Raw genomic sequence first — 22594 nt, forward strand, 5'->3', positions numbered from 1 at the left:
CCGCCGCCCCGACGGCAGCCCCAGGGCCCCTTCCCATCGGGGAGCGAGGGGGGAGCTGGACCCGAGGAGGCGACGTGGGCTGGTTTTGCCGTGGAGACCCGGGGAGTTCACGTCGCGAACCGGAGGACCTTGTTACGGACTTGGAGCAGCAAAAGAACGGTAGCAGTCAGTAGGGGTACTTCCCAGACTCCTAGGGATCTTCTTCCAAAATAGGAACACGAATTCTGTTCTGAGAAACCCCGCGGGTGGGGTGTGCTTCGGTCTTTTCCCCAGGATACGCCCCGGAGGAACTGAAAAGCCTGATCTATGTGCCTGCATTAGTCACCCCGTGCCGGTAGTTGAATGTGCAATATTTTATCTGACCTCCATGATTTCCTGGTTTGGACAGAGCCGGGCGCATCCGAATCGAATAATGTATCCCGAGGTTACTGGACGTCACTTAACGAGTTCTAATATAAACCCACGCTCTTCCCTTTCCCCAGATGAGCATTCAGTTGTGCGTTGGAAAGAGTCTTTGCCACCACACTATCCTCTGCCCCATCACACAAGCCGAACAGGTTGCACCAAGTTTAGTTAGTTTACTTGCCCGTGTTAATTCTGACATTTAAATGTGTAATTATTGACTTCAATGGTTGAAATTTATAGCACGCACTACTTAAATACGTGGCTCTTGCTGTCAAAGTAGCACGAGAAGGAAATTGTAGCTTTAGTATGAACAAGGCTTGTGCTTTTAAATAATGTATTTGCTCAGTGAGCCTACCCCAGCTTTTTGAAACATACAAGGTAGAATAAATAATACAATTAGAAGTATAAGATGGAATGTGTTTTATTGACATCAACTTGAATCTAGAAGACATCTGGTACAGACTGTTGTTTTTAATGGGGAAATTTAGAAAATGTAACAATAAAGGAGATGCTTATGTAACGATAGGACTAAAAAATGTAAAGCAAGTGTTTAGCATTTTTGAATGAGCAAAACTGTTCTTCAAAATTGTCATTTGCCCTTTACTGAATTTGAGTGACTTCCATATATCTGCTCCAGTGTTGTTTCTGCTATGCAATTAATGTGATGAAGGCAGGTTAGAATGAATACATCTATATACTTTAACATACAAGAATTTTCCTACTTCTTACCTATACAATGTAACTTTAAGTTTTATTATTTAAATTACTGGTAATAGTTTTCCACTATATATATTTTCCTTTGTAGTCATTTCTCATTTAAGTAGCAGAGTATTAATTCAGATGGATAAAAAGTAGATTTACTTCTCTTTTTTTTCCACAGCTAGTGAAGATGTTAAAGATATCTTTGCCAGAGCAAGAAATGGAAAATACAGACTTCTGAAAATATCTATTGAAAATGGTTAGTTAAGCTTTTAAAAATATTGCTTGCCCTCTTGATAAGTGTCATATTTTAAAACTTAAAACTCTCGCTTAGTGTTTGGGCTATTAATTAATGTAAAGTAAGTTTACAGCTTGCTGTTTGTAAACCAATCAGCTTTTAAGGTAACTTGGATCCTGCACACGTTGAACAAGTTCCCATGGGTCCTTGATTTCCTTCTGCACTCTGTTTCTGACTCTCAGGGATACAGAAAGATGTTGGTTTCCAGTGTGACGTCTTTCTCTTTTACTTTTGTGTCTCCGTTTCTGCGCCACAATCCATTTCTAGTGTCAGGGCTTCCATTATCTGAATTGGAAATCAGTAAGCAGGTGATTATTTTAAAAGTTGCTTGTTAATCATAATAAAGTTAGTTTCATTAGAAAAATAAATGTTTTCAAACTCTCCCAGTTCCTTTACCTGCTTGCATCCCATCCTGTGGAAATGATTACCTTTTTATCCTGTTTTGGGAAAGTTCTAAGTATTCATCAAACTGTAGAGAGTGATTCTTTAAAAATAATTCTGGAAGCAGTGGAAATAGTCAGAGGAGAGCATCTTTTAATGCTAAGAACTTAAGATTTGAATTTGAATAATTTATATTGTAGCTACTTGATCACCAAAAAAAAAACCCCAAATGAACTCACTGCCATCAATTCGATGCTGACTCATAGAGACTATAGGACAGGGTAGAACTGCTCCTGTGGGTTTCTGAGACTGTAACTATTTATGGGAGTAGAACGCCTCCTCTTTCCCTCCAGGAACACCTGATGGCTTCAAACTGCTGTATATTAAAATATGCTGTTGGTATATTTCATTAAGTACCATAAAATACTTTTGCTTTGGAAAAGTAACTTGTTCTTTCAGAAACTGGAAGTGAATCTAATTTGCCTTCATGTTTTTGCTTACCAGTATATGTTAAAAGTATCAGGTATAGCTTGTAATTTTTGAAATAAATACCATTTATTTTAAAAAGTGTAGTTTAGAAAAATAAAGAAGAAACATTAAAGACCCAATTCAAAGAGTGCTAATTTCTATTTTATGCCTTTTTAGCTAACTAGCAATCTTTAAGGAAGTAAAATGCCACTGTCTCCCAAACTATTGTTTTCTAGTTTTGTGGGTTGTTTTTTTAATGTCTTTTTTTCCTTATTTCTTAAATAAGAAAACTATAGTGAATAAATAATACAGCAAATATCCATATATCCTTTTTAATAATATCCTTTTTAATAATACAACAAATATCCAGATATCCTTTTAAAATTAATTATAGCTGCTTCTTATCATACCTGCTTCAAGGCCTTTTAAAAAGAGTGTTTTCAGAAATTAACCAATTTCCTTTCTTGACCTCCTTTCCCCGAGGTAACTAAATTAGAAGTTTTAATTTTTTTTGTTTTACTTTCATGTCTCCATAAGTAGCATATAGTGTTGTTTTAAGTTGTTAAAGTTTACATAACTTGCGTAATGCCATCTTATTCTGAATCTTTCCTTTTTGTCTAAATGTTACTTTTGAAATAAGTTTTTTAAATTATTTTTGAAATTTTCAATGGCGAGTTCATTCTTTATAAATATGAATAGAATTTTATCATGACATTTATTATTTATCCATTCCATTCCCTTACTTTTGAACATTTGGCTATTACCACTTTTCACTATTATTATACAATGCTGCACATATGTGCAACAGATTATGCAGTGTATTTGCAGTTGTATTAGATTATGAGAAATAACTCTTCCAAGTGACTGTATCATCATATGCCGCTACACAATATTTTAATATGTAACCTAGCCCAAGAGAAGCTAGACCTGTTTATAATTCATATTTCTTACTGTACAGATCAATATGAATTTCAAAGATTATACCTTTGAGTGGTAATATATCTTATTTAAATATCATGTTGAAAATTGTTGTATAGATATTTTAGAAAGTGAAAATAAAATCGCTCATTATTTGGCCAGCCGACTGAACTAGGGAGATCATTTTGTATATTCCTTTAGCGTACTTATCTATACATTTGACAATTCATATACCTTTACAACTGGTTCTACTATTTTATGCATTTTCGGTTACTTTCTCTTTAAAAATTTTTTTGTTGCCACCTTTTTTCTTTCAACTCTTAATAGTAATAATAATTTGCAAAAACTTTAAATTTGTAGTTCTTTTCAGTACATTGTCATTTGGGATTTCAAACTATTCATGAGCCTTTAAAAAAATTACTCTTCATAGAGCAGCTTGTGATTGGATCATGTAGCCGACCTTCAGACTCGTGGGATAAGGATTATGATTTCTTGGTTCTCCCCCTGCTGGAGGAAAAGCAGCCGTGCTACATACTATTCAGGCTCGACTCTCAGAATGCCCAGGGATATGAATGGATATTCATTGCATGGTCTCCAGACCATTCTCATGTAAGTAAGTTTTTGTAATTCACTGATGTGATTTTTTTCCCAAAAAGGGCCCTAGGCCAAAAGAATATTAAGCAGTAGTCATTTCCCATAGAAGGAATAATCATGAGTGGGGGAAATCTATGAGTTGGTTAATGTGGAATCAGGGGTAGTGTGACAAGATTTAGAAGTTTTGCCTTAGAAATAAAATAATTGTTGATTTTAAATTTTAAAACCTGTGTCAACATTAAGTGACTCTGTGGACCTTCTTTAAAATAGGCAACTCTGAGATTAATAATTGTGACAATTGAGAGCTACTTGCACATCATATTAAATATTGTTAATATAACGTAGTATTGAAACTATCATACAAGTAATGACCATGAAATACATGTACTTATTTTAAAAACTTGGTTCATAGATTGATTAGTACACTGAAACTGTATTGATGGGATTTTGACCATTATTTTAGAGTAATCCTGTGTTTCTTATAGAAAAATAGTATCTAGATGTCCTGCTCAAAGGGTTATCCCATTCTCCTTAGTTCCTCACATCCTGTCTGAAAGAAATACCGTGTTTGCCTCTGAAGGATTATGAAATTGTTTCTATGAATAGTTAATTGTCTTTAGTAGTTCTCTGCAGGTGCTAGTAGACTATGTAATAATGGCATATTTCATATTTCTTTTTATCTGTATGTCACTTGTAGAATGGTATGTGCTGTAAGTACACTAGGATATCCTATGTAATATCCTATTTAAATATCCTAGGATATCCTATTTAAATATCCTACTTAAAGAATATCTGGGTTTACATTGAGTAAATTTACAGTATCTAGTTTACGTCATTTCAGTGATTTTCCCCCCTCATATTTTAAAGTAGTTTTTAATTTGGGGGCTCATTTTATATATTGAAAAATGAGGATTTAAAAAAATTAGCATTTCCCCCTTTTTGAAAAGTAGGGCTTGTACTATAAATTGAAATCTGCTTTAATAGCCAGTGATATAACTACTGAGGTACTCATTTTATGATTACTTGTACACACGTTTCAGCATATCAGTCAGTGGGTTTTAATTTTTCAGTTTGTGTTTATGCGCTTGAAGCTTTTAATAAATTCAGAAATTTCTTTGTTTACATGTATATATTTTCATCTATACACATAAGTGAACTTTTACAACCATAGGTTCGTCAGAAAATGTTATATGCAGCCACGAGAGCAACTCTGAAAAAGGAGTTTGGAGGCGGCCACATTAAAGATGAAGTATTTGGAACAGTAAAGGTAAAAACTGATAGCTATTTGGATTCTGTATGCTGCCATGATTTTAAAGAGGAATTCTTAGGTGATGGGTAAATGATGAATAACACGAAGTCAGATTAATCTGTAACAATAAGATAAAATGTTGTTCAACATGATATGAAAAGCTAATGTAGATTTGATTTTATTGATTTGTTGCTATATGACAGTGATATCAAAAATTTACTTTGCTTTTTGAATTATGTTGACATATTCTTTGTTAATCTATAGATGATAAGCTTCAAAAACCAAGACACACATTACATACAGGTCATTTCGTTCAACCCTCTTAACTAGTTCAAAGAGCCCATTTAAAGGAATGGGGTGATGAACTCAGAAAAGTGAGAGGCTACTTGAAAGAAGGCAGTGTTTTTATAGGGATATTGAACATTTATTCCCATAGTCTAGAAGCAGTAGCTGTATTACTTAAGCCAAAATATTGAGGCAGGTAAATTAATGAGTAAATTTAATTGATAAAATAATTAAGTGAGCTAATTAGCCAATTAAGCAATATAAATAAAGACCCTGCCAAAACTATGTGGTAAATATGTTATTTATGCATACACACTCAAGAAACATGAAATGTATTTTTGAGCAGTGGCAGTTTGTTTCAAAATTGTGTGTTAGTTCATAAGGCAATACGATCTAGTGACTAGAGGACAAGGCCTGACGGGTGTACACTACTTGTTCACCCTGATCGACTCACTTCTATGAGTGTTGGTCTTCCGCATCACAGTTAGGGTGATAGTAGGCCCCTTTGGAATGATTTTTTTTTTACTATAAGAACTGTAATAATCTTGAATGACTAATTGAAGAAAATGGCTTAGGCTATTATAGAATTCACAATCAGACTCTGTTGATGATGTGAATAATGCTAAGTTAGGCTTCCCTAAGAAGTCTATAGACTTGACACCACCACCAACTGTACAGAAATGGTTTAATCCTTGTAAAACTTGAGTGGATATAGTTCATAAAGTGCTTGGAAATCCAACAAAGCCCACATGGAAGAAGCACACCAGCCTATGCAACCACGAGGTGTCGAAGGGATCAGGTGTAAGGCATCATCACAACAAAAAATCTTACCATAGTGAATGATGGGGGGAGTGCGGAGTGGAGATCCAAAGCCCATTAGTAGGCCACTGGAGATCCCCTTGCAGAGGGGTCTCGGGGAGGAGATGAGCCAGTCAGGGTGCGATGTAACAATGATGAGAAATACAATCTTCCTCTAGTTCCTAAAGGTTTCCTCCCCGCTCCCACTACCATGACTCGAATTCTATCTTGCAAGACTGGCTAGACCAGAGGAGGTACACTGGTACAGATAGGAACTGAAAATACAGGGGATCCAGGACGGATGAGCCCTATAGGACCAGTGGTGTGAGTGGCAAAACAGGGAGGGTAAAGGGAGAATGGGTAGGAAAGAGGGAACCGATTACATGGAACTGTGTGTGACCTCCTCCCTGGGGGACAGACAACCGAAAAGTGGATGAAGGGAGACGTCGGACAGGGCAAGATATGACAAAATACCATTTATAAACTATCAAGGGCTCGTGCGGGAGGGGGGAGCGGGGAGGGAGGGGGAAAATGAGGACCTAATGTCGGGGGTTTAAATGGAGAGAAAATGTTTTGAGAAACGATGTACAAATGCGCTTTACACAATTGATGTGTGTATGGATTGGGATAACAGTTGTGTGAGCCCCTAATAAAATGTTAAAAAAGAAAAAAAAAAGTGCTTGGAAATCAACAAAATAGGAAGTGAAAGCAAGACAAAGCTGATAGACGTCTTAAAGTCCCTTCACGAGGTTTACTTGCAGACAATAGCAGACTGATAGCAGACTGTTTCTGTGCTTACAGGAAGATGTATCACTACATGGATATAAAAAACATTTGCTATCACAGTCATCCCCTGCCCCGTTGACTGCGGCTGAAGAAGAATTACGACAGATTAAAATTAATGAGGTAAATTACAGCTTTGAAACAGAAGATGTTATGTAGTCTTTGAAAATAAAATGAATGGATGTTTATAGTTAACTAGAGGATAAAGGAGTGAGTCAAGGAGCTTAGGGTTATTATATTTAGGTTGGAAATAAGACTGCTTAATGTGTTTTCTGGGGGGCAGGTGGAAGATGAATTAAAATAGAACATTAAGCGTCATATCAGTTTCATAAATAGGGTCCTCTGTATATTGTATGTGTCAGAACAATAAATCTTCTACTGGAAAGTTAATATACTTTGAAAAAACAGTAGGGAAATGCTGCCCATATGCTGTAAAGAATACCTGTATCTATTAAGGTCATTTGAAGGAGGTTATTATGCTATTTCAGAGGCAAGTGTGACTGAAGAGAGGAAAAGAAATGCTGTAGGATATGTAGACAAATGTGCAGGATATGTAGAAAATACAGAAATGAGCATCAGTGAATACTGCTTGACGGAAAAATATATGTATAATGGTTATTTGAGTTCTTAACAGATGATAGTCAGTACATTTGAGCCTTATTTTAGTTTACCATATTTTCAACTATCTAGTTATGAGTCAGAATAGCTACTGTACTTTGAGATTTTATCAAAAACAAGTAGCAGGAACCACTAATAAAGGAAATTAGTCTGGACAGTGGCAGAGGAAATTTTCTTAGTATTAGCCTGGTAGCAAGGATCTCTCATATTATTTTAACTCAACTTATTTGAGTAGAATTTTTTTATGGATATTTTTACAAGCTTGATAGTTTGTTTTATTCTTTGCAATCAGAACCCAGAGGATCATATTGGGGTATGCATTTGCATATATTCTATGATGTTTCATTATCAAATATCATTTATGCTGTAGAATCTCCATTCATTTTTTTAAAATTAAAATTGTATTTGACGTTCTGTTGCAACACTACAAATGAGCCACTGTAGTAGCTATCATTTCCCAAATGTTTACAAATCTTAAACTTGTACATTGGAAAGCTTTCTTGAAGTATCCTCCCCCCTTCCAGTAAATGTGCACTATGTCCATAGTAAAGAAAGCTCTATGTGTGGAACTTCTGCAGTACTATGACTTGTTCAGCTGCATTGTGTCTTTTGTATACTGTTTGTATTTCTTTCAATTCAGTGCATGGTGTTTGTGTTGCCTTCTGTGTTCAAAAGAACAAAAGAAAGCTACATACAATATTGTATGTATCACACTGTTCATCAATTTTTATCAAGTTTTGTAATTAGTGCTGTAATCTGATAACACTTTAAAGAACTACTACATCTCACTGGAATTTTACCAAAACAAAACATAGACATAAACAAAACTCCCATACCCCACTCCCATCGCATACTCATTTAAGCCTTCCCTCCGAACGCTTCATGAAGATATGTCATCATGTACTCTGCATGCTGACAGAGTGCTAGCAGCAGGCCCATGAACAAGTGTGAAAGGGAATTTGTTTTTTAAGGTCATAGTATTTGAAGCGCTTTTAAGTATAGGTTGGGCAAGTGTTTAAATGACATTTACTTTGTACAGATTACGTTTTCTTATCTCTGCCGTATGACCCCAGTACGTGCTAAAACCTGACCAGTAAATTAAATGTCCTTTCATATTTAGGTACAAACTGATGTGAGCGTGGACACTAAGCATCAAACACTACAAGGAGTCGCATTCCCTATTTCTCGAGAAGCTTTTCAGGCTTTGAAACAATTGAGTAACAGACAGCTCAACTATGTGCAGTTGGTAAGAGACCTGCAGTGATTACTTTGAAATATCTATTCTTATTGTTGGGATCCCTGTAACATGGTGGGTTACACGTTGGGTTGCTCACCGTAAGGTCAGCAGTTCGAAACCACCAGCCACCCCAAGGGAGAAACATGAGGCTTTCCGTTCCGGTAAAGAGTTACAGTCTTGGAAACCCACAGGAGCAGTTTATGCTTTCCTATAGGATCACGACGAGTCAACATTGACTTGCTGACAGTGAGTTTTGTTTTCTTGCTTTTTTTAAACTATGACTTAATGTAAGGTTTATTTTTAACCAATATTGCTGGGTTTTGATTTTTTTTTTTAATTGCAAAATCAATGTGTTCTTGGAAAAAACAGTGTGCTCACATTCTATAGAATTCCTTATCTCATTTACATGTTTAGATTGTGAAAGTGAATGTATATATCTCTTTTAATGAATATTTTCTTTCATCGACAGGAAATAGATATAAAAAATGAAATTATAATTTTGGCCAACACTACAAATACAGAACTGAAAGATTTGCCAAAGAGGATTCCCAAGGATTCGGCACGTTACCATTTCTTTCTGTATAAGCATTCTCATGAAGGAGACTATTTGGAGTCCATAGGTAGGTGAAGCTTTGCTTTTCACGTGAGTCTTTCAGGGTACTGATTGGTATTTCGGAACTATCTCCTGACTGATTTCTTGCCCAGAGGGCTTAGATGTTGTATAGATGCTTAATGTTTGCTTTAATTGATGGACTGCTAATTTTATTTACTATTTTAATTTACAGTGTTTATTTATTCAATGCCTGGCTACACATGCAGCATAAGAGAGCGGATGCTGTATTCTAGCTGCAAGAGTCCGCTGCTAGAAATTGTAGAACGACAACTACAAATGGAAGTGATTCGAAAGGTAGACCTAGCTTATTTATTTTAAACTTCTATTTGTGCTAGACTTTTCTTGTCTTTTCTATTTAGCTTACACTGTATCGTGACTTATAAACAAAACTACTCTAGGTAGCTGGGAATGACCAGCCTTGACCTCGATCTCCCTGTAGACATGGTAGATATGAGCCACATCTGGTTATTTAGATCAAAATTAAGTAACATTGTAAAGCCAGTCCTGTAATTGTACTGGTGCCATTTCAATCCAGGGGCCACTATTGGACTGTGCAGAACAGTTTCATTATTACACAACGTTCTGTTGCACAGGGCTACCAGAGTTGCACACAAATGCTTATTTCTGGACTTCTCTGTTAGTAAGGACCTCAGATCTTCATTTATCATTCCGAGAATTATGGGATGGTTGGGAGTCTTCTCGGTAGGGGGCTGGGGTGGGCATAAACTTTACATGGGGCATGGCAAAGACTAAGATTTACTCTTACCCCATTTAATGCTTAGTGCCACTAGTTTGAGTCTTGCAACCTTGAAGCTTTTGAAGGTCCCCAGACTCTCCTTCCCATGACCACTTATAGCAGTGACCTGCTGACTTTTTCTACAAAGGACCCGATAATAAATATTGTGGGTCTTGCCAGAAACCACATGTGGTCTATTGCATTCTTCTTTGTTGTTTTTTTAAACAATACTTAGAGAATGTAAAAAATATTCTGCGTTTGGGCTGAATTTAGCTCACAGGTTTGCTGATCCCTCTTATAGTGCTTTCAGGTGGTGAAGAGGCCATGTGGCATGCTTCTTGAATATATCCCCTAAAACCCTTACCCCAGTGCCGTTGAGTTGATCCCAATTCCTACCAACCCTATTGGACCAGGGTAGAACTATCCCATAGGGTTTCTAAGGCTGTAAATCTTTGTGAAGTAGACTGCCACATCATTCCTCAGAGGAGCAGCTGGTGGATTTGAATTGCTGACCTTTCAGCTTGTAGCTGGATGCTTTAATCACTGTACCACCAGAGCCGCAGCTGATTTGCCATAAGGCAGAGGTCAGATGTGCCTCCACCTTCCATCCAGCGCCCTATCCTGACACCGACTGCTCCTCCTACAACACACTCCTTTTTCTGACGGCTAAGATTATTCGTTGCAATGACCACACAGAACTCACAATGATGGGGGTAGATTAAGAGAAGTTAACGTGTTACCACAAGTTGGGAGCAGTGCACAGTAAGGATTCAGCCATTAGTTCATAGCAGTACCCCTCCTCAGCCAGCACCCAAGTGTATTTCTCTGGTCGTCTGCTCTTGGCCACCTGTCTTTGCTTTTGCCTCTGTGGGACAAGAAGTCCACCTGCTGCTGGACCTCACTGTCTCATAGTACAGCACTGTGCCACTGCTGCTCTGGTTTTGGCCTGCCTCTTTTACTGTGCCCCCTGCTCTCTGTGCTTCAGGTCTCAGCCTCTGATGCTTGCTTCTAATCCTTGATGGTTCTGAGATGTCTCTGTATTCCTGCTTCTGAGACAGCTCATCCTTATAGCTAGGGGCATGACAACTGAAACTGACAATCCCCTCTATTAATAGAGTTACCTTTGTCTTACTTGCAATAGTCCCACCCAGTCACTTGGTGGAAGGTATAGACACTTGGGTAGAAGAGCGTATTAAGAAATTTCACTTCACCACAGCTCCTTGAATATTACCCAAGGGTAAAATGATGGGTTGGAGCAGCAGACCTCCTTCCCCTTTGTAAAGGGGGGAATGAACACCAGCATCGGCCTAAGGCTGATTGCTGTGGTCAACGAGACCTCCAACTTTTTCACCATTTCTGACTTCAGCTGTGCCTCCCACAGCATATTACGGTACTGTGTTGTGTTTGGTAATTTGCTATAGTACCAGAACTCAGCCCATTGTCTAGATTGTGGAGTTTATTTTAGTACCAGGTTGCAATTCAAGATCAGAAACAACTTGGATATAGTTCTTTGATCAGGACAGCTTCTTCTCAGCCCCCTCCATTGTTTGGACAAGTGTCACACAGCTCATCCTCTTTACAAATAAGTTCCCAGAGGTGCCCCACTTGGTCAGTAAGGCTTTTGTCTGAAGGCACTCAACTCTCTTGTTCAAAGGGTCAGTACACCTACTGTCGCCACCTTGCTCTGTAGACTGGAAAGTCAACCGCATCATCTCATGCTGGTCTGGTTCTGCCCTTGCTGTTTCCATGCTACCATTTCTTACTATCTCAAGCCTTCTCCAGTGTTACAGCTCCCTATGTGTCCTGGGTCTATGAAGTTCCAGCACTGGGACCCCTGGCCCAAAGGAAGTGCTGCACTCTTGGTTTTTCTTCAGATGGTGACAGCCCTCTTTCTGCCTCTGGGTTGGCTCATTTTTAAACCTAGCAGGATGACAAAACTGACCAATCAATTGTTAGAGCTCCATGCTCTTGATTTGCATTGTTAATAAGCTGCCTTGTCCCCTTTTGGGACCACAAGCTTCTTACTCTACTCATTTGGTTGGAGTTACAAGGCCATGGCCAGAAAGGCCCTATAAAAATGATCAGTTGCATTGCACTGATTAAGTTAAAAATACACCGATGAAAGATGGCTTTTACTTTTAAAGATGAGCTGTTGATCTGTTCAAGCATCTCTTATAGCCCTCATCCTTCCAGGAATGGAAGGGGAAAAAAATGAAACTACGTAGATATGGTACTGAATTTTTATTTCTGAAATTGGTATAGTATACTTATTTATGACCATTCTTATTTCACATCTGAAAATTGACTTGGGACATGTACTAGGGTCTGAATATTGTGCTTCAAGAAAGTGCATTACACTATTCATCTCTTTCACAGATCGAGATAGATAATGGGGATGAATTGACTGCAGACTTCCTCTATGAAGAAGTACACCCCAAGCAGCATGCACATAAGCAAAGCTTTGCGAAACCAAAAGGCCCTGCAGGAAAAAGAGGAATTCGAAGACTTATTAGGGGTCCAGCTGAAGCTGAAGCCACTACTGATTGAAATGCTTCCATGAAAACATTACCAAGCTGGTTTTTTAAAAGTCCAGCGTTTAGTACAGGAGAACTGAAATCATTCCATGTTGATACATAGTAGAGGAAAACAAATCGTCATTTTTAAAAGCTAGCACTTTTCACATCTGTGTGTTTTTAAGATTACTGTTATAGATGACTCATGATTTCTATTTTATGTTAAAACTAGAAAAGGGTTCAACATAATATGTCTGATTCTGGCACACTGTTTTCATTGAGTGATGATTCCACGCTTTCACATAATTCTCAAAGATTTTGTAGTTGGGCTAATATCCCAAAGTTTACTGTCTCAAAGTAGCAAACAATTTACTCTTTCGTGAGACATTTGAATTTTCTTTTTTCCTTATGAGTGAGAAATACCTTAAAATATGTTAAGGACCAGTTTGGATTACGTCTTTTTGAAGATGAAATTGAGTGTGCCTAGGCAAAGGTGGAACGTTGCTTATTCTGAGGAATAGGCTGTCAAACCGCTATCATGTCTGCCACTTTCAGATACATAGTGTGTTATTGCAGCAGTGTTTGCTATATGCCTTTTTGTTTTTAAAAGCGTTGCAACTTTAGAAGATAAGCTCATCCTTCCACCTTACCGGTACCTAACCCATTGCTCTCAAGTAGTTCTGACTCGTAGAGACCCTTTAGGAGAGAGGAGAGCTGCTGCCTCATAGGGTTTCCGGGACTGTAAATCTTTCAGAAAGCAGATTCTGTATCTATCTTCCACGGAGTGGGTGGATTTGAACCACTAGCCTTTCGGTTGGCAGCCAAAGTGCTTTAGTGGCTCCACAAGAGCTCCTCTCTATTGAACCTAAGGGTACCAGCCACTTTCTACAGGATTTCTGATGGCATTGAAAGACATGTTTAAATAGCCTTAGTAAATTCTCTCAAGTGCATTGAAAAACATTCCATTTTAAAAAGTAAACCATTGCATTTTAAGTACCTTGAGGCCAAATTTCCGTTCATACTGAATATTAAACTCATTCAAAAGCAAGCAAAACTAGCCAAAAATGTTAGTTTTAAATATTAGTTTTTTTCCCTCCAAAGCCATTGTTTTATTGGACATCATGTTCTTGCTATCACTTAAGCAGATATTCAGATTTAATAACATTTTAAAATCAGTATTTGGTGGCCGAAACCAAAAACATGGCTTATGAATTTTGCTTCAGTTTATATCTTATTTCAAAACACATTTTGACCCTTGCTAAAGCTCTGTGTTGTTGGTTATAAGTTAGAGACAGTTGAGCCTCATTTTTCTTCGATACTTGAAATAGAGGGAGCTAGAACACTTCATCATGTTTAACCCGGTAAACCTGCTGCAAGAGCCAGAACTTTGAATAGTTGTTTTCTAAATGAACTGAGTGGGGGCGGGGGGTGGGGGGGCAGGATTTAGAATTTTTTGATCTAAACTTGATGCTGCATAAAACACTGATCAGAAATGCACATTTCATAGTATGAAATATGAAGCACTCATTCCTAAACCTTACTAAGGTAATATATGCACCTTTGAGAAATCCCGTGTGTGTTCAAGTAAGCAAAGCGTTAGAATAATGGATTGACAGATTTTTTTTAAGTAGAATTAGAATGTCTGTGTGAGGTTTTGTTTACAAATAATCAAACTCTGATGTTTAAACATGCAAAGTAATCGACAGCCACGTCACACTTGTTTACTACCTGCGTGCTTGTTCCATGGGTGCATAGAGGCGCACGTACACACAGGTTACCACGCTGGGAACCTCGGAGCTCCATTGCAGATCGCACCTGCAGCTTACTCTTCTCAGTAAGGAAGAATGTTAACCCATTATGATGGTATAAGAGAACTCAGTAATGGATGTTTTTCTGTTACCATCCATGTGCAATTTACTCTTAAATTCCACTACACTAAATGGAAGTAAATGGACATTCCAGAATATAGATATGATTATATAATCTTAAACTAATTATTAAACCGGAGATTGCTGGAAATCAGTGATGCATTTGTTATAGGGTCTAACTCATCGTTTACAGTATGTTTTAGGTGGCATCAGAACAATAGATGGTGAATAAAATATTCCCAATAAATTTATATAGCAGTGAAGAATCACATGCCTTCTGTGTACATTTTATAAGTGCATTTTATATCACAATAAAATTTTTTTCTCTTTAAGTTTTATATGTTCCAATTGGTTTTCTACTAGGACTTTGTTTTTTGGTATTTTTAATGTTTGGGAAATTATGCATAATTCAATATGCATTGATAAGTTTGAAATCCCATTCGTTTATTGGCATTAAGTCAAAAAAAGATTTTAAGTATTTTATTATTTATATGTATGTGCATGTATATACATTAGAAACCTGAGCCAAAGCAAGAATAGTTATGACAATATAGTGCTTAATTTAGATGAGAGCTTTCTTACTATAACAGTAATAAAAATAGTAAGCATTACATAATTCTACTCTAGCAGAAGCTCTCCAGTATGATAGCAGGGACCACGGAAAATTCTTAAGACACCCATCTAAAAAGTACTGAATGGATTCCTACTTAAAAGGCTGAAGAGTTAAATTAGCATTTTAAGCTGTCTCAGGTATTTCTACACCCAACTAGTTGTACTTGAAGTTAGCACTGTATGTAATTGGGTACATGTCTTTTCGCACATCTTTGTATACACAGGCATGCATTATAAGAATGGGAGCGTCTAGAAGCAGCTACAGCTAAGAAGCTGTCAGTAGAGGCAGAATTTATAGTTCAAAGGTCAACCAAAGGTGGAGCTCTGGTAAACCCTGTACATTTTGGCCAAGCATCCTGAAAAGAAAAGGATCAATAGGATGTAAAATAGATTGCCAGACTGAATTAATAAAAAAATAGAACTAGAGCTATTTGCTGGAGATTTAAGACAAAGGCTGAAGTCATTTGCCATGTAAACACTAACCCACAGAAAGGCGATCTATCAAGTAGCTTTTAAGTTAGAAGGCATTAAGAGGTAAATCTGGATACACCGCCATGATAAAAATTCAGTTGACCAAGGAGTTACAACACATTTAGAAGCAAAGTTTAACAAGGTCAAAGGGTATTTCATAAACCGAAAGATGGGATGGGAAATTTTGAAAACAGTAATAATAAAGAAGATAAACAGTAAAGTTATAGAACATTTGAACAGAACAATTAACTTTGACCTATAGAATATATAAAACCACAGGCAACCGTTTCCAAGTACACACGAACATTAAAATTGTGTATATTCTGGGCTACAGGCAGAGCTGACATGGCAGGATATGGACCCTAGAGTGCCACTGAGAGAAATGAATGTTTGCTAGGAAATTCTGCAGAGAAGTTTAAAAGTATACTTCTAAATAAGCCTTGTAATGAAGTCACAATGAAAATGAGAACACTGAATTCGCTGATGTAAAAAAGGGATTATCAAAACAGGATTGCGAAGGAGGCGATCAACAAACCCAGGGACAAGGGAAGAACAATAAAATGATTTTTTTAAAAAACCAAACTTGAAATCAGCTAAAATCACATTTTAAAAACCCGAAATTATATAAACCGGAAAAAGACTACAAACTAGGAATTCAATCTCCAGACGTTAGTAAAAGAACAACAAAATAAGAAAATAAAGGACCGGATAAGAGTAGAAATTGGTGAAATAGAACTGAAATATACACGATAATTGATAAAAGTCCAAAGCTTGTTCTTTGGGGAGGGACTCAGGAAGCCCTGGTGAGGCACGGTGAGAGACAAACGAGGATGACAGTGGGCAGAGACTGAACCCACAGATCAGCGATGGAAAAAGGGGACATCATTTTAAATACCATGCCACTCATAAGAAGGTACAAGCAATTTGACAACAAATTGGGACATTTGGGTGAAACACATTCTTAAGCCATAACCATATATAAACATTTTAAATCTGAAACAACCTATAATTATTAAAGGACTTGAAGCTGTAATTCAAAACGTTCCCACAGAGAGAACCTCCAACCCAGAAGGGAATTTTACTTAACAAGTAAAAACAATTTTACACAGAATATTTCAGAGAATAAAGAGGGACGAAGCCAGCATAACCTTGAGAGCAATCCTGGCAAGGACTTGGCACAAAATATTGTAGGACAATCTTTCTCAGGTACACGGACCCCCATGGATACCATCCACCATTTGAATCCAATAGTTTATTTTTAAAAGAATATGGCACAATCTAGTTTGCTATTTCCCCCAGAAAAAGTTGGTCTAACATTCAAAAAGTAACCAGTATGTTTCAGCAATGTGAAAAATGCATGGGGGTGGGGAGTCGGGAGCATCTGTCCTCCCAACTTCACAAGTGGGAATGAGAACTGGAAGCACTAGTCCAAGGTTGGTGGTTAGAGGCAGAGATCAGATATGCTGCCAATCTTCAGCTGTTTAACCAATTCTGGTGCCAAAATATCCTTCCCACAGCACTTCTGTTTGGTTTTTAATTTTCACTGTACAGGTCACACAGAACTCACACACAATACGTAAAATTATGGAGCTCAGGAGGGAAGTAGTAAGTTCCAATTCAGGTTCAGGAATGACTGGAGAAACAATTCTTCCATTAGAACAGACTCTTCTCAACTTTGGCAGCAGGCATGCCTCTTTCGTGGGCTTTTCTAGTCACCCAGCCCCTTGGACCCTAACCTGCTTGGGCACGCATTACAAAGCTCTCTTAGTTCTGCCTATTAGGTGTCCAGAGTCACCCCATTCTACCAGCAAGCCTCTTACCCGAAGGTCCCCAGCTGTCTTGCTCCCAGACGAAGAAGCTCTCTGCCCTCTGTCATGCCAATGTCTTAGTTCTGCTGCTGCCCTTAGTTCTCCCGGGGTCGAGTGCCACAGCTTTTTCTCCTGATCAAGGAGGTTGGAGGACATTCCTGTCCCTTCTTTCTTGATGGTAATGAGATCCCCCTTTCTGCTCTGGGGCGCCTCATTTTAAGTCTTGAGGGATGGCAAAACTAACCAATTCCCGGTCCCACCCCCATAAGTGTATCACTTCCCTTATTTACATCATTAGTAGCTAGCCAATCTCCTAAGTGGATCCCAAGCACCTCACATTTGATGGGAGATAACTATAGCTGGAAGGGTCATATTCATTCACTGCACCATAACAACTACATTAATAGAATATAGGAGAGAAATCGTGGTCATTTCAAAAGGTGAAGATTAACCTTGGGAAAGAATCAACATTCACTTGCAATTAAAAAATAACTAGGAGAATATGTGATGTAATCTGGAACTTAGCATTTCTTCCACCCAGAACAGTTGTAGAAAGTTAATGATAGACTATTTATTATTCTTAGCTCGCTGCTGACCCAAAGAACTTCTGATAAAATATTCTACAAGTAAAGCTTCCTTCCAGTTTTTCCGTTGTCTAAGTTGCAGTACATTTTAGACATTCCCTGAGATGGCTCATCAGTGGTCCTTGTTTCACTGGGTATTCCAAGTCTTCGTAGCCAGGCGAATCTCTCTAACTCTACAATTTATTTTCCACAGCTCGTCACACTACTTGCTATTATTTGTACATTATCTCCATCTGAAAGACTTTCTCTTGAAAACAACCTCTTGAGAGCAAGTTGCGTTCATTACGATAGTCTTACTTTTAGAAATATGTGGCCAATAGAAAATAATGAATAAACCCATGTTGAATTAATTTTTTAAGTGAGAGCATTTCATAACTTTCCTAATTTCATCAGAGAAATGGCAGTTTAGCATTCTCTTTGGAGATTAATTACTGTTGCCTCCCTATTGACTACCTTTGAGACTGAAATTTTAATTATTCAGACACCCGAGGCAGTCTACTTCTGTAAAGATTTACAGCTGTGGCAACCCTATGGACAGTTCTACTCTGTCCTACAGCATCGCTATTGCACTGCTGGGAATCAGAATCTACTCTCTGGTAGTAGATTCGGTTTGGTTTGGGGTTGTCACTCCTCTTGTAGTGGAATAGTGCATACACAAAAGGATAATGAATACCTGAGGTGGTGAATGGCTGCATCATCTGGACACCTCACTCAATGCTGCAAAAGGTATTTCTTAATCATTGTGTTGCAAGTGTAAAGGAAAATATTCACTAATGGTTCAGAATACTTGCTTGTTCCTCACAGCGCATGTTAAGTTGAAAACAAACGAAACCACTCTCGAGTTAACGCATTTTAATAGGCCAACTAGAAAACCAATGGGTCAGAAATATGGGGAGAGAGTCGTTCTTTCTGGAAACAGGTATGCAGGTGGTTCTTAATCACGTTTTCGTGACTCATTGGTTTGTCACAGTTGTTAGGGAAAACATTAAATAACGCATCCAATTTTTCAAGAACGCTGACAAAAGCTTTAAAAAAGTAATCATGTTAAATGTGTTTTTGTTTCTATTAAGATTAAACCAATTGCCATTGATTTGGTTCTGACTTTTAGCAACCCCATATGTGGAGAAACATATTCCATGTGAAGTTAAACAAACAAAAAATCCCATCGGCTGTGTCTAAAAACCCACTGCCACTGAATAGCTTCCACCCCATAGTGACCTTGTAAGATGGAGTAGAACTACGCTCTGTGGTTTCCCAGGCGAAAATCTCTAAGGGACTAATCGCCCCATCTCTCCCCTGGAGCACCATGCTAGCTCTGAGCTAGCAGCTCAATATGTGACCCACGGGGCTACCAGGGCTCTTTTTATGCCATAACAGACTATCCATTTCTGCCTTGAAGGAATTAGGAAACGGGACCTGGACTGATTATGACTTTGTGTCAGTCTTTGTGTAAGTGATGTTGTAGGGTGAGCCAAGTACAACCCTCTCTCATTTCTATAGTTATGTGGCTCACACAAGTTCAGGAGTCCCTGCCATATCAGCCACCACCGAGCCAAGGAAGTTACAGTGCTGCTTATACCTGTCTTGGCACCTTGAATTCACAACTTCAGAAGACTCAAGGACAAGACTTGTGCTAGTAATGAAGAATGGTGAAAAGAGCTCCTTTTATGTGGCCAATTATTGGGGTTCTTAGGAAAAGGTTTGAGGCTTTTCCCTCCCTACGTCCTGAGGAGTTACCTTGGCTTCAGTCTTCCATACTTGAGGGTTTGTTAGTTTTGTCCAACTGACATGTCCTAGATAAAATGTCAACAACGTTATTGGAGATGGTCTGGCCTGGACTGCAGACTTAGCCTGGGATTGGTATGCATCGCGTAGGAACTGACAAAGAACCTATGCAAATGAGGTACGTTGGAGCTTAGCTCCAGCTACTATGCAAATGAAGTGTCTGGGACCTAACAAGCCGGGGTAGAGAGAGGACTGGTCAGTTTCTGACTTTGTTGGGAGGACGGTGCCCTGAAACTGATGAGGATTTTGAGGCCGTAAGTCATAAGACCCATGACAGTTCTTCAGATGGCAAGCAGCAGGAAGAGACATAGCTGGGGAAGGAGAGACAAGGAACAAAGACAAAGGTGAGGAAAGGAAAGGCAAAGATGGCGAGGCTCTGTCTCTCGTTCTTTGGCAGGTTATCAGGAGAGACCAGTCTCGAAAAGGGCATCATGGCATTATAGACGGCCAGTAAAAGGATCTAGACAAGATGGACTGACACAGGGGCAGCAACAACGGGCTGCTGTTAGAACAAATGTAAGGATGGCGCAGGACTGGACAGTGATTCCTTCTTTGCACCTAAGGGTCTCTTATGAGCTGGAACCAGCTGGCCGGCAACTAACCACCACCACCACCACCAGTTGCCAAGGCTTCATGATCAAACAAATGAACGAACAATGCAAACGACAAAAGAGTAGGGAATAAGGCAAAGGGAAATGTGGTGAACGCTGATATGCCATACACTCCAGGGGCACATAATCTCCACCTCTTAAATGTGGACAGAACCCGAGTGTACGAAGAGATCAAAGAGTACCATACTGGGAGTATCATAACAACCTATTTATTATTTGACAGTTCTCTGTCGGAAGTCCAGGCACAGCGCAGAGAGCTTCTCTATTCAGGTCTCATACAGCTGAAGTGAACGTGAGACTGCTGTAGCATCCAAGGTCTTTTCAGCTGATTCACATTATTGGCAAAATTCAGTTCCTTGCTGCTGTATGATAAGGTCCTTGTTTTTCTCTTGCTGGCTGATAGATAGGGATACTTCTCAGCTCTTAGAAGACATCCTCAGGTCCCAGCCAATGTGGCCTTCTGATGGCAGGGCAGCTTGCTTCTTCAGGGTCAGTAGGAGGATTTCTCTGAGTCCTTGTATGAGCTCACCTGATTAGGGCAAGTCTACTCAGGGTGAGTCAAAATTGACTCAGTGGCAACTAGTTTGATTTGATTTACCCAGGAAAAATATCCCCTTTGATTATTCAAAGTTAGCTGATCAGGAACCTTAATTATACCTGCAAAATCCTGTCATGATTACCATGTAACATAATCTAATTATATATATTAATTCATCACAAACCAAAGATCTGATGATACTCCCATGATCTGCCTATGCCGTGTATACTCGAGTATAAGCTGACCCGAATATCAGCCAAGGCACCTAATTTCACAACAAAAACTGCATAAAAAAATGTGCTGAAAAACTAGCTTATACATGAGTATATACGGTACCTAAAATAGCAAACTGTGAACATGATGCCATAAATATGACTGTAATAGAATTCTATAATTGGATTTATAATCTTTAACTTTTATATCGTTTTATCTTTTAAAAAGTGCATGTACATATTCTATATCATCTGACTTGCATGATTATCTGTCAGAAGCATACAGAAAATGGAATTCCCTGCCACTGAGTCGATTCTGACTCACAGTGACCTTGTAGGACAGAGTAGACTTGCCCTTGTGCATTTCTGAAACTGTACTTCCTAATAGGAATAGTCTCATCTTTCTCCTTTGGAGTGGCTAGTGGCTTTGGACGGCTGACCTTGTAGTTAGCAACCCAGATCATAGCCCACTAAGCCACCATGGCTCCTACATCAGAGGCATAGAAGGTATTGATTCATCTAGTGCTGCTCGAGAGCAAATAAATAGATTCAGTTGGGCTTCAGGTTCAGGTCAAGGTGTTTTGACTTTTTAACCAAGGCTGTGAGAATGCTTTTAATCTGGTAGTTTTCAAACTGCTAGGCGAAGCCCTGAAGCTCCCAATCAATGCCTCAGGAATGACTGCAGGCTTGCACTGAGGGGGAAGCTAATGAACATAAGGCTAAGCTACTTTTACTTTTATTGTTCTACATGTTTGGTTTGAAAATCACTGCACTGCTACTTGCTGCCCAGTTATATAAAGGATGTTTATAAAAATATGTCTTTCATAAAAATGGTTTATATAGCTACATGTAATAAGCCAAGACTGTATGCCAATAAAGCTTTTAAAAAAATCATAGTGGTGTTATCTCTTGCAGCAGAAGTTGAACCTTAAAAAAGCAAGCAAGGAAAAAGAACCACATTAGGGAGTGGGTTTGAAATGTACACCTAAGGGAACAAAGCCCCCACCCCATGGCATTCACTTTCTAAACGAGTGTAAACTTTTCATACCTTCTTGATGTCTGGTCTTTTATTTTTCTTCTCATGAAGGCACTGACTAGCAACAGAGTACATAGCTTCAACTGAACTGGAATCAACGTCATTCATCTTCATATCAATATAATCTTCAATCACCTTTTCTTCATCTTCGATTTCTTCTTTGATATCTAACTTTAAAATGAGTGTTACAATTTTTGTTAGGAACTTCAAATAAAAGTGAAAGAAGTTAGGATATAAATTTAAGTGATTTAATCTACTTCATGGTAACATGTATTCCCATTTGACAATCTACATGTATAGACTTATTAACTGGAGATCCCCTTGCAGAGGGGTCTCGGAGGAGATGAGCCAGTCAGGGTGCGAGGTAACAATGATGAAAAATACAACTTTCCTCTAGTTCCTAAATGTTTCCTCCCCGCTACCACTACCATGACTCGAATTCGACCTTGCAAGTCTGGCTAGACCAGAGGATGT

General features: G+C 38.5%; 2 protein-coding genes across 4 annotated transcripts in view; one reads left to right on the top strand and one right to left on the bottom strand.

Annotated features, from left to right (window-relative positions):
* The window catches only part of TWF1 (twinfilin actin binding protein 1), a 26492-nt gene extending 12476 nt beyond the window's left edge, over positions 1-14016 (top strand). Inside the window, exons 3-11 of the mRNA XM_045287239.1 lie at positions 1261-1363; positions 3600-3778; positions 4935-5030; positions 6897-7001; positions 7789-7809; positions 8617-8742; positions 9203-9353; positions 9519-9640; positions 12459-14016. Of these exons, the coding sequence (XP_045143174.1) occupies positions 1261-1363; positions 3600-3778; positions 4935-5030; positions 6897-7001; positions 7789-7809; positions 8617-8742; positions 9203-9353; positions 9519-9640; positions 12459-12629 (1074 nt within the window). The 3' untranslated portion in view covers positions 12630-14016. The remainder of the gene's footprint in view (positions 1-1260; positions 1364-3599; positions 3779-4934; positions 5031-6896; positions 7002-7788; positions 7810-8616; positions 8743-9202; positions 9354-9518; positions 9641-12458) is intronic.
* A 7953-nt stretch (positions 14017-21969) lies between these two features.
* IRAK4 (interleukin 1 receptor associated kinase 4) overlaps positions 21970-22594 on the bottom strand; it is a 34765-nt gene continuing 34140 nt past the window's right edge. For all 3 annotated transcript variants that reach the window (XM_013006932.2, XM_045287214.1, XM_045287212.1), the window contains 2 exons: positions 22133-22291; positions 21970-22011 (listed from right to left, as the gene is read on the bottom strand). In XM_013006932.2, the coding sequence (XP_012862386.1) occupies positions 21976-22011; positions 22133-22291 (195 nt within the window). In that variant the 3' untranslated portion in view covers positions 21970-21975. The remainder of the gene's footprint in view (positions 22012-22132; positions 22292-22594) is intronic.

This window comes from Echinops telfairi, unplaced genomic scaffold, assembly GCF_000313985.2.
Source record: "Echinops telfairi isolate 266 unplaced genomic scaffold, ASM31398v2 ScPeMD7_12;HRSCAF=54, whole genome shotgun sequence".
NCBI lineage: Eukaryota > Metazoa > Chordata > Mammalia > Afrosoricida > Tenrecidae > Echinops > Echinops telfairi.